Source organism: Protopterus annectens, chromosome 11.part0, assembly GCF_019279795.1.
Source record: "Protopterus annectens isolate FY-2018-M chromosome 11.part0, PAN1.0, whole genome shotgun sequence".
Classification (NCBI taxonomy): Eukaryota; Metazoa; Chordata; order Ceratodontiformes; family Protopteridae; genus Protopterus; species Protopterus annectens.
The window spans coordinates 1,491,233,687-1,491,255,209 of record NC_056745.1 but is presented as its reverse complement, the minus strand read 5'-3'; the positions used below and the strand labels follow the sequence as shown (position 1 = coordinate 1,491,255,209).

The following is a 21,523-nucleotide window of genomic DNA, read 5'->3' as shown; positions in this document are numbered from 1 at the left end:
CTATAGCTAGCTAGTCTATAGTGTAGGATTTTGTGTTTGTGTTCTACACTTGGAAGATCTCCAGCGTGTCGTCCGGTTTGACCACCCTAGAGGTGTGCTTGTTATTGATGTATATTGAGACACCTTCTCCTTTAGTCCTTGTTTGTGCAGCTACTGGTCTAAAAGTGTGGAAGGCACTGAAACCTTGCACTGCCAGGATAATGTCTGCCACTTTAAGCCACGCCTCTGTAACTATGCAGATGTCTATATTCTTGAGTATGAGGCGGGCTTGGAGGGAGTGTAGTTTTTATGTAGGCTGCTGACATTGAGCAGTAATGCCTTGAGGTTCAGTTGAGTTGATTTTGCTATTTCTGTAGGTTTGTTAATTTGGAATTGCCAAAAAAGGTACTGTGGAGTGGATAAAGTTTTAGCTAGTATTCAAAAGCCTTGAGGGGAGAGGTGCAACCCATCCTTGGCAAAGCAATGTGGTCTGTTAACCATGTCCTTCCAAGCTGAGAAATATTGGAGCCCCTTAGAATTATACCAGAAACACAGCCAGATGTTGAAATCAATAATTTTATTGCTCATATTGTAGCATCATCCTCGATGATGGTAATATGCTGCTCAATGCTAGGCTCATACCAGGCTGAGACACATAGTTTGAAAGCTCCATAATGTCTGTCTTTATATAGCCCAGGGAGGTACATCTCAGCTCATTTACACCTACATAGACTATGATGGAATCATACTGATACCTGTGGTGTAATGACTTGAGTGCATGTGTGATTTGGCGGATTCTGGCTCCAGATAAACAACTAAGAATTATACTTTCCTTGTTCAGTCTGTTTAGAGGGGTATCATTACATCTTACAATGGATCCCACTATGATGAGAATCCTAGGAAATGTGTTTGCTTGCTTTAGGTGGCTTAGTATTTGGGGATTCACTGTAAACTGCAGTTGTGTGTGTGTGTGTGTGTGTGTGTGTGTGTGTGTGTGTGTGTGTGTGTGAGTGTGGTGTTACATGTTGTTTTTTTCTGAGTGCCTTTGGGCTTGCTGAGGCATAGCTTTGACAACAAGTGATCTAGGCAATGTTGTTTAGGAAGATTGCTTTTAAGTGCCTCAGCATATGTTGTCTGTGTGTGTGTGTGTGTGTGTGTGTGTGTGTGTGTGTGTGTGTGTGTGTGTGTGTGTGTGTGTGTGGTGTGTGGTTTCGACAATCTGATATGCACTTGTATGTGAGAATTTAGCCTCAATTGTAATAGTGCAAGTACACCTCTTGAATACTGTGTCTGCTTTTTTAAGGATTAAGTGGTTGTCCCTGTGAGAACCCACGTAAACCTGGGGCAGTAACTAAGGAGCCACAATCCGGGTCTATATTACCTCATCGAAAAGGCTCAACATTGAGCTGCCATTTATGCGAATGGCCAATTCTGCATTTTTTTTCCTAGGGAAAAAAATCGCTTGGCCATCATCGTCAATTTGCCATTTTCCCCACTGTAATGCAGTCTTGGAGTTGGTATATTTAGTTGGGGGGTGTGGGGGCGAAGCACTCCACTTTGAAATGTTTGAAGTGGTGTGTTGTTTCTGGTTGGCTAAGCAAGTTTTTTCCTTAGGAAGAAAATCGTTGAATCAGCCATTCGCATAAATGGCAGTTTAATGTTTAGGGGTCGATGAAAAGGCGTTTGTTTAGCCTTTTCGATGAGGTAATATAGACCTCCCTTAGTCCTCACCAGTATCTTTGGTAAGGGAGTGTCACTGAAAGCAGGGATAGAAATACACAATTTCCTCTAAGGGTACACCAGGAACAGACTCCAAACCTGGGACTAGACTATATGTTTCACTCCAGGTCCCCAAATGAGTGTATACACTAATCACTGTAGAGGACTGTGTCCCAGTTCTAGGTATTTGACACACTCACTCTTAAATATTTGATATTCACACATGCAAACACTCTTCAGAAAGACTGGCACAGATTTACCTGCTATGTCCCCTTTCCCAAATTACAAGGTGATGGCTGCCACCAGTCAAATACAATACCCTTCAAAAGTGGTGTTCAATTACATTGGGTAAAATAAATATTGATATAAATAGTAGCATGTAATCCAAGCAGTAAGGCTTTTCAGAGTGGCCCTGGTGTTATCACAATAAGCATAAACACTCTTGAGTTACTAAAAGTACTTTCTAAATAACCATCCACAATAAAAGGTAGTAAAATATTTAATAAATAAAATGATTTAAAACAAATATACACTAAATAACTGATTCCAGTAAACCACAGAGTTTCACACACACTAATTATGAAAATATCACTGTAGGATAGGTTTCACACTGATTGAAGAAATGTAACAATCTAACTGTAGATCCCTAACTGTCTAAAGGTTAACTGTCCCTTTCTAATCTAATTAACTCAGTAAGGCAAGATGATAATCTTACTTCTGCAAGGCAAAATAAGAATATGTGTCCACTCTTCAGACTGTTGTCTGATCCTTGGTGACTGGAATAGCAACTCCTACTATTTCTGCTGAACAGCTCTGGAAAACTCTGAGTGATAACTACTTATCTGGAAAACAACTGACTACAACAACAACTACTGCAACAACTCAACTTTAACTGACTCAGGACCTGCTTTTTTAGAAGTTTTAAGAAGTCACAGAAAGCTGTTATGAGAATTCTACTGTCTCATGTCAGACTGTAAAATGTAAACAAAACAGCTGCTATTGGGATTCTATTCCTTTCAGCTCTGACACACAATGACATCACATGTAGGTCAGCTGACTGGCATAACCTACATTCAGAATTCTTCTTAAAAATTTGTTCATTTGGTCAGCCAGAAGATCACTGTTTGATTCAAACATTTTACATAAATCACTGTAACTATCAAAGAATACAAACGTATCTACAAAACCATTGCTAGTCATGCTGGCTTATATAACACAGGGCAATTTACAGTTATTTACAAGAATTACAAAACTTCAGCCAGTCATGCTAGCATAGACAATAATATCTCATAGCCTTACAGTCTCTAAACATAAAATAATTGCTACATTGTCTCAAGATGCCCTTATCCACCAAGCTGGCTATAGAGAAGTTAGGAAATTACATATCTGCACTGTCCAATCCTTTTATTTGTGAGCTACAAAGGGGAGGTGTAGTAGGGTTAGAAGGTTGTTTGTGGTGCTGTATCAGAACAGATTATGCTAAACAATACTAAATTCTACTAACTTTAATGTCTATACAATAATGAATTCATCTTAACCTGTTTACAGGGTACAGTTTTATGAGCCGTTCTTTCTAGATGTTTGCTACTGTACAAGTCACTGCTAGCCCACACAAAAGTGCAACATTAATAGCAGCACATAAAAAAATGAGAAAACTAACTAATGAACCCTTTGGCCAATAAAATGACTACAGTGTGAGTCCTTTTGTGTATTTCCCAACTCAGCTAGACCAGGAAACACCTCCAGCCACAAGATGGATAAATCCAGTCCTCCTAATGTAAAAAAACACAATAGAAGAGACTGACAGGCACAGTGCTACCACAAATCACTTAAACAACTAGCTGGAAATCCCTTGTTGAAGGCAATTTCAAGACAGTCTTACAGCAGTATGAGTGAGAGGAAGAGCGATTTTTTTTTTTTTTTTTTTTTTTTTTTTTTTAATATAAAAAAAAAATTCAGTTTAATATACACATACAAACAGGAAATAAGCTTATACAGCAGTCTATAGGAATGGGAGAAGGGAGGGAAGGGACTTTGGAAATCAGATTATCATAAAGGATTGAGGTCACAGCCTTATTATAAAACAACGCAAGCAATAAGGCTGGGATGGTTGGCGTAAACAAACCAGGCTAGCTAGAGAGGCATCCAGTCAAATAAAGACAATATTGGATCTCTTTCAGAAACTTTGGCTTAATGTGTTAGTGGTGGATGGGGCAGACAGAGAATGCAACTTTAAGCAGGTAAAAGATAAACAGAATATGAACCACTGAAAGCACAAACTGGAGCAGAGATAATTCTCTCACTATTGAGACAAAATAAATTGCACTTAAACATCTAGATTAAACAATGTTAATGTACTTAAACTTGTTCTAGTTCCAAACATAAATATTGGCAGATTGCAATGCTGCTAACTGACTGAAGGCTAAAAATAAAGTTTTTAGGTCATCTCACAAGTTTGTTAAATCACTTCGGTCCACCCAGACTGCTACATATTCTCAGGATTTAGGATTTAGTATTTCAGATTCAGGATGCAGTACAGGCCTTTGAGCATAAGCGGTAATGCTAAGCGGTAATGCATTCTGCAGTGGAATTGAAGAAAATGTATGAAGTCTTGCATACTGAGCAAAGATTCCATGTTAACATTCTGCAGCTTGTAAAATGAGGTAAATAGACTGAGCAAAAGTGTGTGTGTGTGCACATGTATGCATGTGTGTTTTTGGACTGGAATTAAACATCTCGTAAAAAATAAAATGTCGAAACACAAATTGTACTACTTAAAACATCTGAAATTTGATTTTCTCCTTCAGCAGGCCATAAAAGCCTACACTGCCTCTGTAGAGTGAAACACTACCTTTACTGGCAGTGCTAGACAAGAAAGCCACTTCCCCCCACCCTATTTATACGACTCTCTTGTCCTAACCAATCTCAACTCCTCGCTGTCAGCCATGATAAAACAATGCTACAATAAACTTGCCAATTTGGATGAATTCAGTTGATTATAAGTACTTACGTGAGGTAATGCTGAAACTTTCAGTTACAGTGAATGTTTTTGGATTAGTGGTTTGGAGTGTATGTGTATGTGAATGTTTTCAGGTTACAGTTAATATTAAGATCTACATGAGTGGATAGTTTTAGTATTGTGCGTGAGTTTTAGTACAAGGGAAGTGTGTTGTAATATTGCATTGTGGTACTATTAAGGGAGGGGGTTTCATAAGGTAATGTCTAGGAAAATGCTCAGGGGCAGGGTTTGAGTTAGCGCATATAACTAAGGTGGAGAAAGGAAGCACAAAGAAAGCATATCGGATTTAAATCTTGAAATGACTCATTGAATTTGAAGTCATTATGGGCATAACTCATCATTTAGATGAGCTTATCAGTGTAGTATTTTTTTTAAGTCTCTACTGTGAATGTTGGAAAAGGATGTTTGTTTCTCCTACACCCCCCCCCCCCCAGCTTTTATAAAAATATTCCAAGTTGCATAGCCCAGGGAAAGACGCAGTAAAAACTCACAAGGGAAGTCTCCGTTTTGATGAGTTGTGGTTGTGATGAGTTCTGCCACGATTGCTGACTGAGTCCGAGCATTACATCCAGCTAGGTGACTAACTTTTGTTAGGGGAATCATAGTAGTAACTAAAATCTGCCAGTTATTGTACCCTAAATCTCTTTTATCTTCTGCACATGACAGCTTAGAGACTTCTGGCTTAAGATTCGTGAAGTATCTTATTGATTACGTGTAGACAAGAGAAATGTCAGACATTCCTTCCACAGGATTCAGATCTGTCTGCAATGTCGATTTTGGGAATGCTGCTCACATCTAGCAGGTATAGATGTTTCAGGTGGCTGCTGAGATTGCAGATGTAACATGTTAACTTAAATGCAAAGAAATGTGGAAAGTTGGAAAGAAGCGCTGAATACAAATATTGAAGTTGAGAAGATTATTTACTCCTTATTTTGCAGAGTAATTAGATCCTCAGTCTGAGATATTTAAAAAGGTGTTTTATATGAGAATTGCTTTGAATTTTTTTTTAAATATAACATTCAGTATGGATATTTAGCGTACATAGTGGGGGTGATAGTGATGTAGATGTGAGTTACTTAATGTATTATAACTGAGGGATGAAAGATGAGAGGGGGGGTTGATTTGTGCACTGTACAAAAGAGAGGCATTTGTATTTGTTAGAAAATTATTATGATGGAGATTATGGGGGGAATTTAACAATGAACACAGTCTTTTTTTACCATGTAGGCATCGTGGCACACTGCTTACATGAAAGTAAGCAGGTTTGCAATTCAGTAAACACAGCTGAGCAGCATGCACACACGTGCCAACATGGAATTATCCGTGGCGTGCAGATCACTTCATAAGCAGGTGAATTACATGCAGATGAGGGAGATAGAGCGATCCAGCAAGCAGATAGGCAGCCCTGCACACCCCTTGTCGATTTCCGTAGTGTGCACTGAAAAATTCCATGTACAGGATTTTCGACAGACAACAGGGGCTGTAAAAACATAGGTAGATGGACAGACATGGCATAGCACATACAGATATGATCAAAACTATCCACCATGTGTCCAAAACATAAGGGAAATAAGTTAAAATAATTTTATTTCTTTTTTTAATGATCTGGGTATGTTTGTGCATGCTTTTATGAAAAAAAAAAAAAAGAGTGGAAAAACCACATTTAATAGTATGTGACAGAAATTTATTATAGGACCCTGTGTGTAGTATCCACAATGGTGGAATGGTGCTGTTGCTAACGAGTTAGGGCCTTGGAACCCTGTAGTTTCCAGGTTGTGTGCAATGATCCCTATGTAAATGAGGTGGGGTTACTGAATTGTACAAATGGGTATCCGTGTCTGCAGATCCTATTTGTGTAGGTACAGAACCATGTTGGTGTCCAGAGAGGGGGTAGCTGACATCAAGGGGGAGTGTGTCTGAGGACTTGTAAGCTCACTGGAGCTCAGCTGTGCTTGTTTACACGGCGGGCCACTGTGCTCAGTAGGTGGAGTGTGTACACTGACTGCTAAGCTTTATTTACCTTTGGGGCATGTGTTTCGGTGTGTTTGCACTGTGCTGAGCATGACCTTTCAGGGGGGTGTGTACAGTGATTGCTAAGCTTTGTTTACCATAGCGGAGCTTGTTTCCGTGGCACACCGCATTGCTGAAGTATCTAAAAAGCAGTGATGTATTAATTAGTTTTGACCCTTGTTTAACTTAAACTAGGGCCAGTAAATGATGTTAATGATATACTAGACAGGTGCAGTGCATTATAGGTAGCCAATCACACAGTAGTAAATGATGTTAATGATGTACTAGGCAGGTGCAATGCATCATAAGTAGCCAATCACGCAGTCAGCATGTACAGCAGAGCACTGTAAGGTATGCATACCCCCTACAATCTGATTTTCCCCCACATACTGTGCACCATTGGAGTACAGACGTGGGAAATTTAACTGAAAGAATGCTAGGGGCTTCTGCAGCTCTGCTACATCTGTATGTGCTAGATGTAAGGTCCGTACTGATGCTGCTACATCTGTATGTGCTGGATGCTGAGGTCAGTACTGATGCAGATCTGCTACATCTGTATGTGCTACATGCTGAGGTCAGTGCTGATGCAGCTCTGATACATCTGTATGTGCTACAGGCTGAGGTCAGTGCTGGTGCTGCTCTGATACATCTGTATGTGCTGGATGCTGAGGTCAGTACTGATGCTGCTACATCTGTATGTGCTGGATGCTGAGGTCAGTACTGATGCAGATCTGCTACATCTGTATGTGCTACATGCTGAGGTCAGTGCTGATGCAGCTCTGATACATCTGTATGTGCTACAGGCTGAGGTCAGTGCTGGTGCTGCTCTGATACATATGTATGTGCTGGATGCTGAGGTCAGTACTGATGCTGCTACATCTGTATGTGCTGGATGCTGAGGTCAGTACTGATGCAGATCTGCTACATCTGAATGCGCTGGATGCTGAGGTCAGTACTGATGCTGCTACATCTGTATGTGCTAGATGCTGAGGTCAGTGCTGGTGCTGCTGCTGCTGACAGAAGGTCTAGGCAGAGAAGGAGAAGAGTGTTCAGGCCCAGGGTAACCTTCCAGGGGCTACATGACCTGGTGATTGTAGAGTGCTATAAGGTAGACAGGGACATGCAACAAGAACTCACTGAGCTCTGCCACCCTCAACTCAGACCCAGAGCCAACAGAGGGGAACCCATCTCAGTAGAAACAAAGGTGTTTGCAACCCTAGGATAATAGCCACAGGTACTTTCCAAAGACCAGCTGGGGACATGATGGGGGTCTCAGGCATCAGCATCTGGGATACTCCACCAGTTCCTGGATGCCATGCTACCACATGCCAGTGAGCACATTTATTTTCCCCTCACCCCTGAGGAGAGGACCAGCAATATGCAACACTTCTACTGTGTAGCACATTACCCTGAGTTACTGGGTGCCATAGATTGCACTCATGTACACATCAAGGCACCACCCGGTGAACAGGGTAGAATCTACGCCAACCGCAAGGGGTACCACTCCATCAACTGTCAGATCATGTGCAATGCTCAGGGCATTATCATAAATGTGTGTGCTGGCAGCCCTGGCAGTTATCAGGACTCCCATATCTGGTATGCATCACAGCTGTATCAGGTGTTTGCTAGGGGAGACATCCCACAAGGCCATTTACAGGGGGATGCTGGCTACACCCTGGAACCATGGATGATGATACCCATCAGAAATGCATGCACACCTATGGAAGAATGCCACATTTGGGCACACGCACAAACTAGGAACATCACAGAGTATGAGTTTGGGTTGTTGAAGTCACAGTTCCAGTGTCTCAATATATCTGATGGAGCCCTGCAGTATTCTCCAGCCACATGTGCACATATGTTCACAGTATGTACCATGCCACACAATATGATCCTGCAGAAACAGCTGCAGCAGGATCAGCAAAGGGAAGGAATAAACAGTTCCCACTAGTGTCTGTCACCACAGCCGCACTCACAAGAGAACTCTGAGGAGGAGCACCCTGATGATGTCCCTGTAGGCAAATGTAGGCATGCCAAGTACGCCCTGGCATTGGCTAAGAGACAATGCATAGCACATTCACTGACAACCTAGGGCCTTAGGAACTGACACCTTACTCCTTCTCACATACATATAGTAAATGTGTTGATGCCAGGCAACCCACACAGCATGTACCTATCCATGTATTGGTTGTGCACTGCTTGCATCAAACAGAGTCAGCCCTGAACTATAGGTCTCTCAACTGCTGCATTTGCAAGGTAAGTCTCTAAGCTACACACTATTTTTAAGGATTGCTGTAATATATCATATGTATGAATCTGTTGCTGTTATGCAAGGAAATATAGTGGGCTAATTGGACAGATGTAACATCCACATGGGACTGCGGATACCCAGTCCAGTAGTATGTGTTCCTTAATAGTCACTAGGCCTCATGGTTGGAATATTCACTACATCAGTCAAGGGAGATGTTAAACAGTGGGCATGCATGATATTTGGACTACTGTATATCCCAGCAGATCATGTGCTGTTGTTACCCCAGCCCCAACACAGCAGTGTGCCCATACAACTGCTGTAACAGAAAATCACCTATGGTATATCAGTGGACCAGGCAGTCTCAGGGTTGTAACATAGATATTGATTACATTATTGTAGGTCTGTCCTCACACAAGATAACAATGTACATATTTATGCTGCTGATTGTGTGATGAATGACTCCCCTCTGGTGGCCTGAGTGGCTCAGTGGACTAGGGAAGCTAGCATGAGTGATGGTTCTAATCTGGAATTACTCACATCTTTTGCATGTGAGGTAGTACTATGTTGGTGATTTCACAGACTCTCATACCTCTTACTTCAAGAAATTTGGACAAAGCCAGTAAGAGGTGGGGGGGGGGGGTGCATAGAAAGTCACTGGAAGCTGTTGCATTATTACATATGTTTTGAAGGATATAATGTCTGAAACACAAATGCTTGTCTGTTAAGTAGTATAATGTAGTGATGTCAATATTCAGTAATTCACCAGAAACCACAAATGTGTGAGGAACAGACCAAACATATGAGGCAAAACTCTGGACGTTATGTAGAAATCAGGACGGTTGAGAGGAATGCAGACTGACAGTCTGTTGGTGGTGTAACATTACCATCCAGAATCACAGATTAAGTACAGCACACAGCTGGAGAATGCTCTGAACAGATTGACTGAAGTGTAGTACTGCAGAAACAGGAGTAGATGTTAAAGTCTGTAACATATTAAATCCTGGACTGGAGTACAGCTAGGTGTGGACTGAAGTCACCTTGTTAGTACTCACGGTCCCACAAGGCATGCCCATACATTTGGGTAAAATGAACGTAATCCTGTTGCCCCTTCATCAAAATGACCTGTTATGTATAAATGTCTATACATACAGATATACATATACATATCAGTCTGTCACTATCTTTCTCTAACATGCATAGTATGTCTATCGCTGTGTCAAATAGATATGTACAGGTATAATTATCTATATGTATTAACATGATACATACACCTCCCATATATCTACATAGCATATATACATATCATACACACACTCAGCTACAGTTATATATACATCCCTGTTATCTACAGAAATGTGTGTGGACGTCTGTATTGTCCAATATACCCTAATAATGGTGAGTAAATCTCCACCGTCACACAGCCATATTGTTGCTCATAGGATCCAAGCTAAGGGTCCAACAGTACAAATTCCACTTACTCACAGACACCTGTGCCTGCTGGATGTACCCACATAGTCAGACACAGGTGAGCAGGTCCTGTAATGTATAATGTTGTCAATGCATGTATGGACACGGCAACTTGTCCCTACCCACAGGTATACCTGTGTAACTGCAAGCAGCCACATATGGCCATACTGGTAACTGTATACACATAGCTAGGATAATTATAATTATTCCACTGCTGATAACAGTATGAAGCAATATAACACTGAAGTATGTATGGCAGTGTTGTCAGGGATATCACCTGCAATCTCATTAATCACACCTGTAGAAGTATGTATGACAGTGTTGTCAGGGATATCACCCGCAATCTCATTAATCACACCTGTAGAAGTATGTATGACAGTGTTGTCAGGGATATCACCCGCAATCTCATTAATCACACATGTAGAAGTATGTATGACAGTGTTGTCAGGGATATCACCCGCAATCTCATTAATCACACCTGTAGAAGTATGTATGACAGTGTTGTCAGGGATATCACCTGCAATCTCATTAATCACACCTGTAGAAGTATGTATGACAGTGTTGTCAGGGATATCACCTGCAATCTCATTAGTCACACCTGTAGAAGTATGTATGACAGTGATGTCAGGGATATCACCTGCAATCTCATTAATCACACCTGTAGAAGTATGTATGACAGTGTTGTCAGGGGTATGACAGTGTTGTCAGGGATATCACCTGCAATCTCATTAATCACACCTGTAGAAGTATGTATGACAGTGTTGTCAGGGATATCACCTGCAATCTCATTAATCACACCTGTAGAAGTATGTATGACAGAGTTGTCAAAGATATCGCCTGCAATCTCATTACTCACACCTGTAGAAGTATGTATGACAGTGTTGTCAGGGATATCATCTGCAATCTCATTAATGGAATGTTTTCTCTCTCTCTCTCTGCACCCTTTATTTATTTATTTGTTTATTTCAGGTTGTTAACCAGGAAAGTCCATTGGGCAAAGGTAGCCCGTTTTCAATGGAGGCCCGAGGAGAAAAGCTCCAGAAAGAAAGACAATAGTAAAAGGTATTTAAAAATGATAACTAGTACAGCATAGAAGAGCAACAGATTAACTACTATATACAGAAAGACAATATTATAAAAACATTCAGATATAAGAACTAAGTCATCCACTTATAAGATATTTACAAGAACAACAAATTAATGCTCATTTACTGCATCATACTTGTAGACAAAAGAATTTAAGCAATGGCAGAATTTTGAACAGGATAAAATAGAGATAGGTATCAGGATGCAGGTAGGATGGGTACAGGAGCACTCCCAGAGAGAGGGGAGGTGAGAGTGGAATAAAGTTTTAAAGGATGGAAGATTCTGGGTAGTTCTAATGTGAGGGGGAAGAGAGTTCCATAATCTAGCCAGGGAGAATGATAGTAAGAGTTGCCCTGGTGAGTGTAACGGTTTGTAAAGTTCAAGGAGGTTTTGATTTGTGGATCCAAGGGTTCAGTGTGGCTGGTGAAGTTTTAAGGAAGAGGAGAGTAATCGACAGCTAGAGGGTTTAAAAATGAGCTTGTATGCTGCTGTTAGTTGAATGAAAGTTAGGTAGCTTGTGAGTTCCAACCAGTTTAGTGCATGGAGGGAGTTACAGTGATGAGTGGAGGATTTGGATCCTGTGGCAAACTTAGAAATGTTATTATAGCATGAGGATAGTTTAGATTTCAGGGTTGATTGGAGATTACTGAGTAGTGCGTCTCCTTACAAAAGGGGAGGGGATGAGGTAGGTAGTAGATAGGAGTTGTCTTGATGAGAGAAAGGTAGCGTCTGTATCAATAAAACATTCCGAGTTTTTGATGTTTTTTTTTTTATATGGGTTTGTAGGTGGATGTCAGACTTTAGCTGGTCATCGATAAGGACGCCCAGAAGTTTTGCATGGGGAACTATTTCAATAGATGTTTTGTTTAGACTGAGTATAGAGAAGGATGCTTTGTCAACAGCAATATGTCTAGAAGGGGTAAAAATCATTATTTTGGATTTGGAGGCATTAAGGGCTAGATGGTTGTCAAGCATCCAGGACTCAGTGGAGGAGAAGGCCTCTTGAGTAAGGTTTATTAATATGGGAAATTGTTTATCTAGCTAAATTCACAAAAGTAAAATCAGCAGCTCAGAGCTTCTGTCTAGGAGAATACATGACAAGGTATTAAAGTATAGCAAAGACGTGTGGTGGTAAAGAATTATTATTTTCAGAAGGATGGTCAAGGACTTTCACAATAAACCAACTGTTCTAAAGAAAATTTATTAATGAAAGCTGTAACACTTAATGGTTCATAACTCACATTCTATTTATTTCATAAATTGCTACTAGTCCTTACCACTTAAGTTGCAAAGTTACTCAAGTCATTAAAAGTAAGCCTGCCCCCTCAAAGGAGTGCAGTTTTAAGCATGGTGAGAACTGCGTCTTCCACAGACATTACTACCCTCCCATTCCAATTTCAGGGTCATTTACAACAAGCTTATAGAATTGTCATCTTAACATGCCTTCTGTAAAATGCAAAAATTTAATTCTGTAATTTATGGATATATGGTTGCAAGATTTTGAATATCCGGTTGTAAGATTGTGTTATTTTGTTCTAATTTCATATTTGAATTATGTTTGTGTAACTGAGAAAGGACATATTACATTTCCAGCTATAGTTTAATTATATTATGTCAGTTTTAGCTGTGTTTCTAGGAGTGACCCTGCAACCCAGTAGCAGAAGTGGATCGTGTTGCTGTCTGTGGGAGTTTATGTTCTCACTTCATGTTTCTGCAATGTGTGCCTTCTATAAATTCTATTATTTTAATGACGTGTGTCATTTTGTAGCCATACCCACAGCCTCTGATGGTCATGTGGGTGGTGGTGGAAATGATGCTCAGAAGTAACTAACTTTGGCATGGCTGCTTTACTTTAATGAGAAAAGGGCACATTAGTGTACAGTCTCCCTTATTGGTGCATTTGATCAGATACCGGAAAAGGTTATCACCAGTGGCACTTTTAATTTCTTTTCATCCATAACCATTTTTCCCATTTTTGTCCATGAGGCTTGGCTGTCATTCAACAGTAACAGTCATCTAGAGCAAATGTTCACACAACTAGCCCTGTCATAGTTTTTGTTCCAACACACACACACACACACACACACACACACACACACACACACACACACACACACACACACACACACTCACATCTGCAGCCAGTTTTCTGTGTCTAGTCCACCTATCGCATATCTTTGAAATGTGGGAGAAAACTCACATAAACACAGATAGGATAGGCAAACTCTGCACAGAAGGACAGAAGGCACCCCAGCAGAGAACTGAAGCAGAGATCCTCTTCCTGTGAGGCGACATTGCTACCTGCACCACTGTGTGTTAATTTCCTTATGATTGGAGATGTGTCCATTAACTTTAATTTACATGTTATTTTTTTCACATTTGTGACACTTCCTAAGTATTAATAATCTAATATTATCGAAGGCTGAGTATGTTATAAAACTGGACTGAATTTTCTTTATTTTTATGACAGGATTAATGGGAAACTGACAGTGTACCTTGAAGCACTGCAGTTATTTTGTGTATGTTTACCTTGATAAAATAATACTTATTCAGAATAATATTTTTATTTCATTCTTCAGCACTGTAATAGTTTTCTTTATTTATGTATGATTGCTGTTTGTATTTTATTGCGTTTTTAAGATTTCTTTTTTATGTAAACTCATATTCGAATAAAACAAGGAAATAATATTATTTCCTGTGAAACTTCAAATTACTTTCAGATGTTTGCTTTAGAATAACATACACTCTGGATAATGCAGACAGTTAAAAACAACAGATTTTGTCAAAGGTGCAACTATGAATGTATATTATTCAGGGCTAAGTCTGATATGAATGTATGGGCAACTACACCAGAGGTATCTGACTCAAATGGATTGACAGAGTTTGCAGAAATAACGTGAACATTGTGAGTGTAGGACTTGAGAAAAGGTGTAAGCAGAATAGATTACCATTTACTTGATTTGTACTGTGACCAGAAGATGTACTTAATGGATATTACTGTGTGTTTGTTTACAGGTTGGAATGCAGAATGCAGATTACTTAGCTGATTTTTTATTGTGTTTGTTTACAGGTTGGAATGCAGAATGCAGATTACTTAGCTGTTTTTTATTGTGTTTGTTTACAGGTTGGAATGCAGAATGCAGATTACTTAGCTGTTTTTTATTGTGTTTGTTTACAGGTTGGAATGCAGAATGCAGATTACTTAGCTGTTTTTTATTGTGTTTGTTTACAGGTTGGAATGCAGAATGCAGATTACTTAGCTGTTTTTTATTGTGTTTGTTTACAGGTTGGAATGCAGAAAGAAGATTACTTAGCTGCTTTTTATTGTGTTTGTTTACAGGTTGGAATGCAGAATGCAGATTACTTAGCTGTTTTTTATTGTGTTTGTTTACAGGTTGGAATGCAGAATGCAGATTACTTAGCTGTTTTTTATTGTGTTTGTTTACAGGTTGGAATGCAGAATGCAGATTACCTAGCTGTTTTTTATTGTGTTTGTTTACAGGGTGGAATGCAGAATGCAGATTACTTAGCTGTTTTTTATTGTGTTTGTTTACAGGTTGGAATGCAGAATGCAGATTACTTAGCTGTTTTTTATTGTGTTTGTTTACAGGGTGGAATGCAGATTACTTAGCTGTTTTTTATTGTGTTTGTTTACAGGTTGGAATGCAGAATGCAGATTACTTAGCTGTTTTTTTCCATGTGCTGCTTCCGATAGCTTTTGAGGTAATGTATACAAAGTTCACTTTGCCTTGTTTGCCATTATGTCATGTATATGATATTTGTGTAATTATGTATTTTTAAGATGTACTCGTACTGCTTTTTCTTTCTTTCTTTCTTTTTTAAATTTCTATATTTTTGGTCTGTATTGGACCCCTGTGAAGACCATATTTGGCTTGTGTATACTTATCATTGTCAGTGAGGGTGATTCATAAACAGAGATGCATAGTGTGTGAGAGAATATTAGTGTTATTGTGTTCATAAATCCATTATTTCTTCATTAAGGTTAAGCTTCTGACCCACTATTTAAATCTGTTTGCCCAGGAAGGCACACTGCTACAGATGAATACCCTTGGCTTAGCCAGCAACACTCCATCTTTTTAGTACCAGCATTCTGTACATGTTTAAATTGTTAAGTCTGGTAATATGAACGGCTTGGAATGAGATACATTACACATTATAGCAGATGTGGAAGTACAATGGAATGTATTTGCCACTTTGTTGTCAGTGGAATAACAACTACAAATGTGATCAGTGTCTACAGTGCAGGCAAGGTTGTTGTTTGTCTTTTCGGCTTTTCCCGGTTAAGGGGTCACCACAGTGGAACTCTGGTCCACTAATGATTGGCAGTAGATTTTTATGGTGCCGAGTTGCCAGCCCGATGCCCAACCTTCAGCGAAGGCACGCCCATTCACGCATGTCTTTCAGAGGCCACTTGACCACGGGGAGGGCATGCAGACTCCACACAGAAGGCACTTCAGCCGAGAATCGAACAGGAGAACCTCTTGCTGTGAGGCAACAACGCTGCCGCTGTACCACCGTGGTCTACAATGCAGGCAAGGGCTTTTACCATTTTAAACACTTTAGCCATTCTGAAAATCATAGCAATGACTTCTGTAAAATCTGTCTAAAGCAACTTGAAATGACACTCAGTTTTCATTAGTTTTAAACACTTTTTGGGTAATGTGTTCCACTCATCAACAATCCTTTTTCCAAACCATTTTATAGTTCTGATATTCTTGTGGTGTTTGCATATCAAGTTAAATAACTGAAGGTGCTTGCTTTTGCTTACTCCAAGATATTTCCATAAAAATATGTTCTTTAAATGCTTTAAATACCTGTATTAAGTCCCCCTTTTGTTGTCTGTAATTTATGGAAAGCAAGTCATGCTTCCTTTATATGGGAAGATGTCTTGGCCTTTCAATAATTTAGTAACATCTGTGTTGTACATGTGTACTGTGTTGTACATTTTGTCTTTGTAGTATTTTACCACAATTAACTGCTCAATTTGATTTTTGGTCTTGTATTAATACTTTGTAAACTGCTTTTAGCAGTTTAATATCAAGACTTTCCTTATATGTCCAGTAATTTTACTGCATTCGGTAGTGGCTGGGTCAACATGATGGTCAAAACTTAGTTTGTTGTCCATCAAGATGTCCAAACCTTTGAAGGGTGTAACACTAGCACTTTTGTTCACCCTTTCTTTAAAGTTATATTTACTGGCATTTTTGCTTACCAGAATGACGTTTGGCCTTAACTATATTTATCACTGTGTGATTTTTCTCCACCCATTTTCCAAGATAGTACCAACATTTTCCAACCATTTACCAAGATAGTAGCAACAATTTTAGAAACTTGCTATATCTGTATCATTTGTTATATATTTATGTAACTTTAAGTGTTTTATGAAGAAGCAGTAAAATGTTTCTGAAGGTACATTGATATGAAACATCTAAATATGAAAGAGGTATGGCCCCAGTGCAGACCCTGAGGTATCCTTTGACCATAACCCAGTTCCTTTTTAAATATCCTCTGACTGCTGCTTGCCAGAGCCATCACCAAACCATTGATTGAGCTGGCAAGCCAAGTTTGTAGAAAGATGTGTTTTATGTAATTTATACAAAAGCAGCCTGTGATGTACTCTTGTCAAATGTCGAATCAAAGTCAACATCTATTACATTCAACATGCTGTTGTTTTCGTATGGTTCCCAAATATGCAACAAAGTGTAGAAGATTTAGAATCTTTGCTTGGAAGTGTTTGCACTGGTATTTTTTTTATATCTTAAGCAGACTCCAAATAATTTTTCTTGAGTAGATTGCAAATGTTTGTTGTGTGATGCGGAAGAAAGAGATAACTGGGAACATGTTTTTGGGAGTGTAGTGAGTTGGCAGACTTTTAAAAATTGCCTGCAGAAAACTCTATCAGAAATACTGATTGAGCAAATTGGTGTAACTAAATAAATGATGTTCTGAGCTGTGAAACAGAAGCAGAATCGCCTAGACATAGTAAGGTCTTACTGAATTTAATTCTGGTAGTTGCCAAAAAAGCAATTACTAGAAGATGGAAATCAAAGTCTAAACCAACGGAGCTAGAAGTAGGGAATATAGTAACAAAGATAAAAAAATATAACTGGGGTCTTTACAAAATGGTAATTGCAAATTATATAGAAAAAAATGGGAATTGTGGGAAAAATACAGGCAGAGGAATGAGGTTTAAGGGAAGGCAGGAAGGGAGTGAGCTACGTAATGTTTGACTGACAATGACTGTATAGAAGATTGTATATGATGTATAATGTTTGCAACTGAAAATATGTCAATATGGTTTGTTTTCATTTATATAAATGCATGATTGACTGTTATAAGTAACTGATATGTATATATTATTGTCAGAGAACAGTAATATATTGCAATTACATATATCCATGTATATAATTGAAAATATTCAAAATATGTGGGGGGCTATATATATAGCATGCACTGTACACACACGTGTGTGTGTATATATAATATACAAAATATATATATGTGTGTGTGTGTGTGTGTGTGTATATATATATATATATATATATATATGTACATATATATATATATATATATATATATATAATGTGTGTGTGTACGTACATATATATATATATGTATATATATATATATATATATAAATATATATGTATGTATATGTATATGGATACACACATATGATTGAAGTCATGTGGCAGGTAGTGTCCCACCCTTTTAGTTGTACTGCCTGCCCTCTTGACATCAGTATTGACCCACTCTGTTTTTCTGTTGATCCTGACTTTGTAACCTTTTGAGAAAACAATTTTTCAAAAAAAAAAAATGGTGTGATTCCTTTTTTTTGGAAATAAAAATCATTAACTCTGCAATTTCCCTTGGTATGGAGTGCAAATCACACTGACTAATCCCATGTGTCCATCTATTTTCCAAGGTTCTGTCATGGGTATTGTTATATATAGTAACACAGTTTGTATAAGGGCTCACTGATATGCTTAATGTTGGACCCAGTAGAGGTATAAACACTCCATTTTCATTAAATCCTTTGTATGCATATGAGTCTATTCCCCTGAATTTTGACTCTCCTGTGACTAATATTGCCTTTATTCCATTCTAGGCTGATTTGGTACCCGACAGTTTTATTATATAATAGCCTATCAGCTGGAGAAAGGAATTTCCTGGCATATCAGAAGCTGCTGGTTCATCACTTCCTTCTAGACAAGTTTCGTCTTTGTTTCTTTTTCAAGCCTTTTTCCTTGCAACAGAGTGTCTTGGTTGGGGGCTTTCCTTTTCCTAGTTTTCTGTTTTCCTCTCTTTATCTGGTCACCTTGAATGAGTAATCTTTTAGTCTTGACTAATTCTGCATGATGTAACCCTGTTGTTGGTAATGATATTTAAAGTTGTCAATTTTTTTCTTTTTTTGTGAAATTTGTAAGCTGTTGCTGTGCTTGCTGTTTCTGTATTATGCAGAGGATGGCACTTTTCCTATTTGTCCCTGTGTCTGACTTTCTACAGTCCTTGGGACTTCGTTATATTATCACATTTTTCGTTGCACTGGTGGTATTGTGGGATAAAGCCCTGATAGTGTGACCAGAGTGTAATTAGTGGCTGCACTTTTATCAAAGAAGAAAGTGTGCACTTACAAGGTCGATACAGTACAGTGTGAGGCCCTTACAAGGTCGATACAGTACAGTGTGAGGCCTTACAAGGTCGATACAGTACAGTGTGAGGCCTTACAAGGTAGATACAGTACAGTGTGAGGCCTTACAAGGTCGGTACAGTACAGTGTGAGGCCTTACAAGGTCGGTACAGTACAGTGTGAGGCCTTACAAGGTCGATACAGTACAGTGTGAGGCCTTACAAGGTCGATAAAGTACAGTGTGAGGCCTTACAAGGTCGATACAGTACAGCATGAGGCCTTACAAGGTAGAATACAGTACAGTGTGAGGCCTTACAAGGTAGATACAGTACAGCGTGAGGCCTTACAAGGTCGATACAGTACGGTGTGAGGCCTTACAAGGTAGATACAGTACAGTGTGAGGCCTTACAAGGTAGATACAGTACAGTGTGAGGCCTTACAAGGTCGATACAGTACAGTGTGAGGCCTTACAAGGTCGATACAGTACAGTGTGAGGCCTTACAAGGTCGATACAGTACAGTGTGAGGCCTTACAAGGTAGATACAGTACAGTGTGAGGCCTTACAAGGTCGATAAAGTGTGAGGCCTTGCAAGGTAGCTACAGTACAGTGTGAGGCCTTACAAGGTCTGTACAGTACAGTGTGAGGCCTTACAAGGTAGATACAGTACAGTGTGAGGCCTTACAAGGTCGATACAGTACAGTGTGAGGCCTTGCAAGGTTGATACAGTACAGTATGAGGCCTTACAAGGTCGATACAGTACAGCGTGAGGCCTTACAAGGTCGATACAGTACAGCATGAGGCCTTACAAGGTCGATACAGTACGGCGTGAGGCCTTACAAGGTCGATACAGTATGGTGTGAGGCCTTACAAGGTAGATACAGTACAGCGTGAGGCCTTACAAGGTAGATACAGTACGGTGTGAGGCCTTACAAGGTAGATACAGTACATTGTGAGGCCTTACAAGGTCGATACGGTACAGTGTGAGGCGTTACAAGGTCGATACGGTACGGTGTGAGGCCTTACAAGGTCGATACAGTACAGTGTGAGGCTACTGGAAAGCGAAGAAAAGTAAAAATAGCAAAAGTCTATTTACTACCAATAATAATAAGCGAGATGAAAGTCATGCCGAATGAAGTTATTAGTTTTCACCAAGATTTGTGATATGGGGAGGGACTTGGAACTATAACATCGTATTTGTGAAAGAATGTACATCTGGTGGCCAAGGCGGCATAGGCTAATATCTAGAGAAATTCTTAAGGATGTTCAGTTTAATGAATGCATTATCAGCAGGACCAGTAAAGAGGGTTTTTACGCATTTTGTTTGCATGTATAATAATTGGGCTTTTTGCTTCGATAGAATATATATTTGTACAGAGCTCAGCAGCATAGTTCAAAATCTACTTACACTTCTGACAATTTTATCAGGCCAACTGCAGTCATGTTTGCAACTAAATAGACTAAGTTAATGCAGGAGTTAAGACACTGATGACACCCAAGACATTTGCTGAGAAGGTGGTGATTTTGACTGTGGTTGCAGAAATTGCTGACTAAAATGAAGCGTCATGTAGAGCAAGCGACAGAGGATAGGATGATGGTATGAGAGGAGTTTAAGACCAGCCTTAGATGTAAAGTGATAGTGAAAAAAAGAGAAGAGTGGATGAGTGTGAGTAAAGATTACTTAAGTGGATTCGACACAATGTAGAGAGAGCAAGAGAAGATAGTGAGGATGAGGGAACAAGGGGCTGAACTTTTGGAGATAAGGGAAGGAAAAGAATATTTGGATTTTGTAATTTAATGTAGGACGACGGCACTGAAGCAACTTTTATTTGAGGTTAATTTGAAGAACACCAATTACTAGCACAAACCGTGAGAATGCAGAAGGCCCAGAAGCTACTGATCAAGATGAAGGATAGAAGCATGGGGAAGTTAGAGGAAGAGCCGGCAAAGATTCTAGAAATTTATAGCAAATTCTATGCACAGTTGTATGAGGGGATGAGATGGGTGAACAGTCAGAAAGGGAAGCTGTAGAATTTCAGGGAGAACTAAGCTTAAAAAGCTGACAGAGGAAGATGGTTGGGACTTACGGGAAATTACAACAAGGAGGAATTCAGGAAGGTAATAAAATGGGAAAATCAACAGGGAAAACACCGTGAATGGATTTGATACAGATGGACATTTGCAAGCATGGAGGGGAAAAAACTGACATATCTTATAATTTAATAAAGAATGGCTTAAAGGGAGGAAATATACCATATTTGTGGAACAAAGCTGTTATGGTAATTATTCCTAAATTGTAAAAATGTGTATTGGACCTGAGCTTATATCACACACTTTCAGTAT

General features: G+C 39.3%; 1 protein-coding gene across 2 annotated transcripts in view; it reads left to right on the top strand.

The window, feature by feature from the left end:
• Positions 1–21,523, top strand: part of HDAC10 (histone deacetylase 10) — a 680,378-nt gene that overhangs the window by 323,306 nt on the left and 335,549 nt on the right. For both annotated transcript variants that reach the window (XM_044088799.1, XM_044088800.1), the window contains one exon: positions 15,189–15,254. In XM_044088799.1, the coding sequence (XP_043944734.1) occupies positions 15,189–15,254 (66 nt within the window). The remainder of the gene's footprint in view (positions 1–15,188; positions 15,255–21,523) is intronic.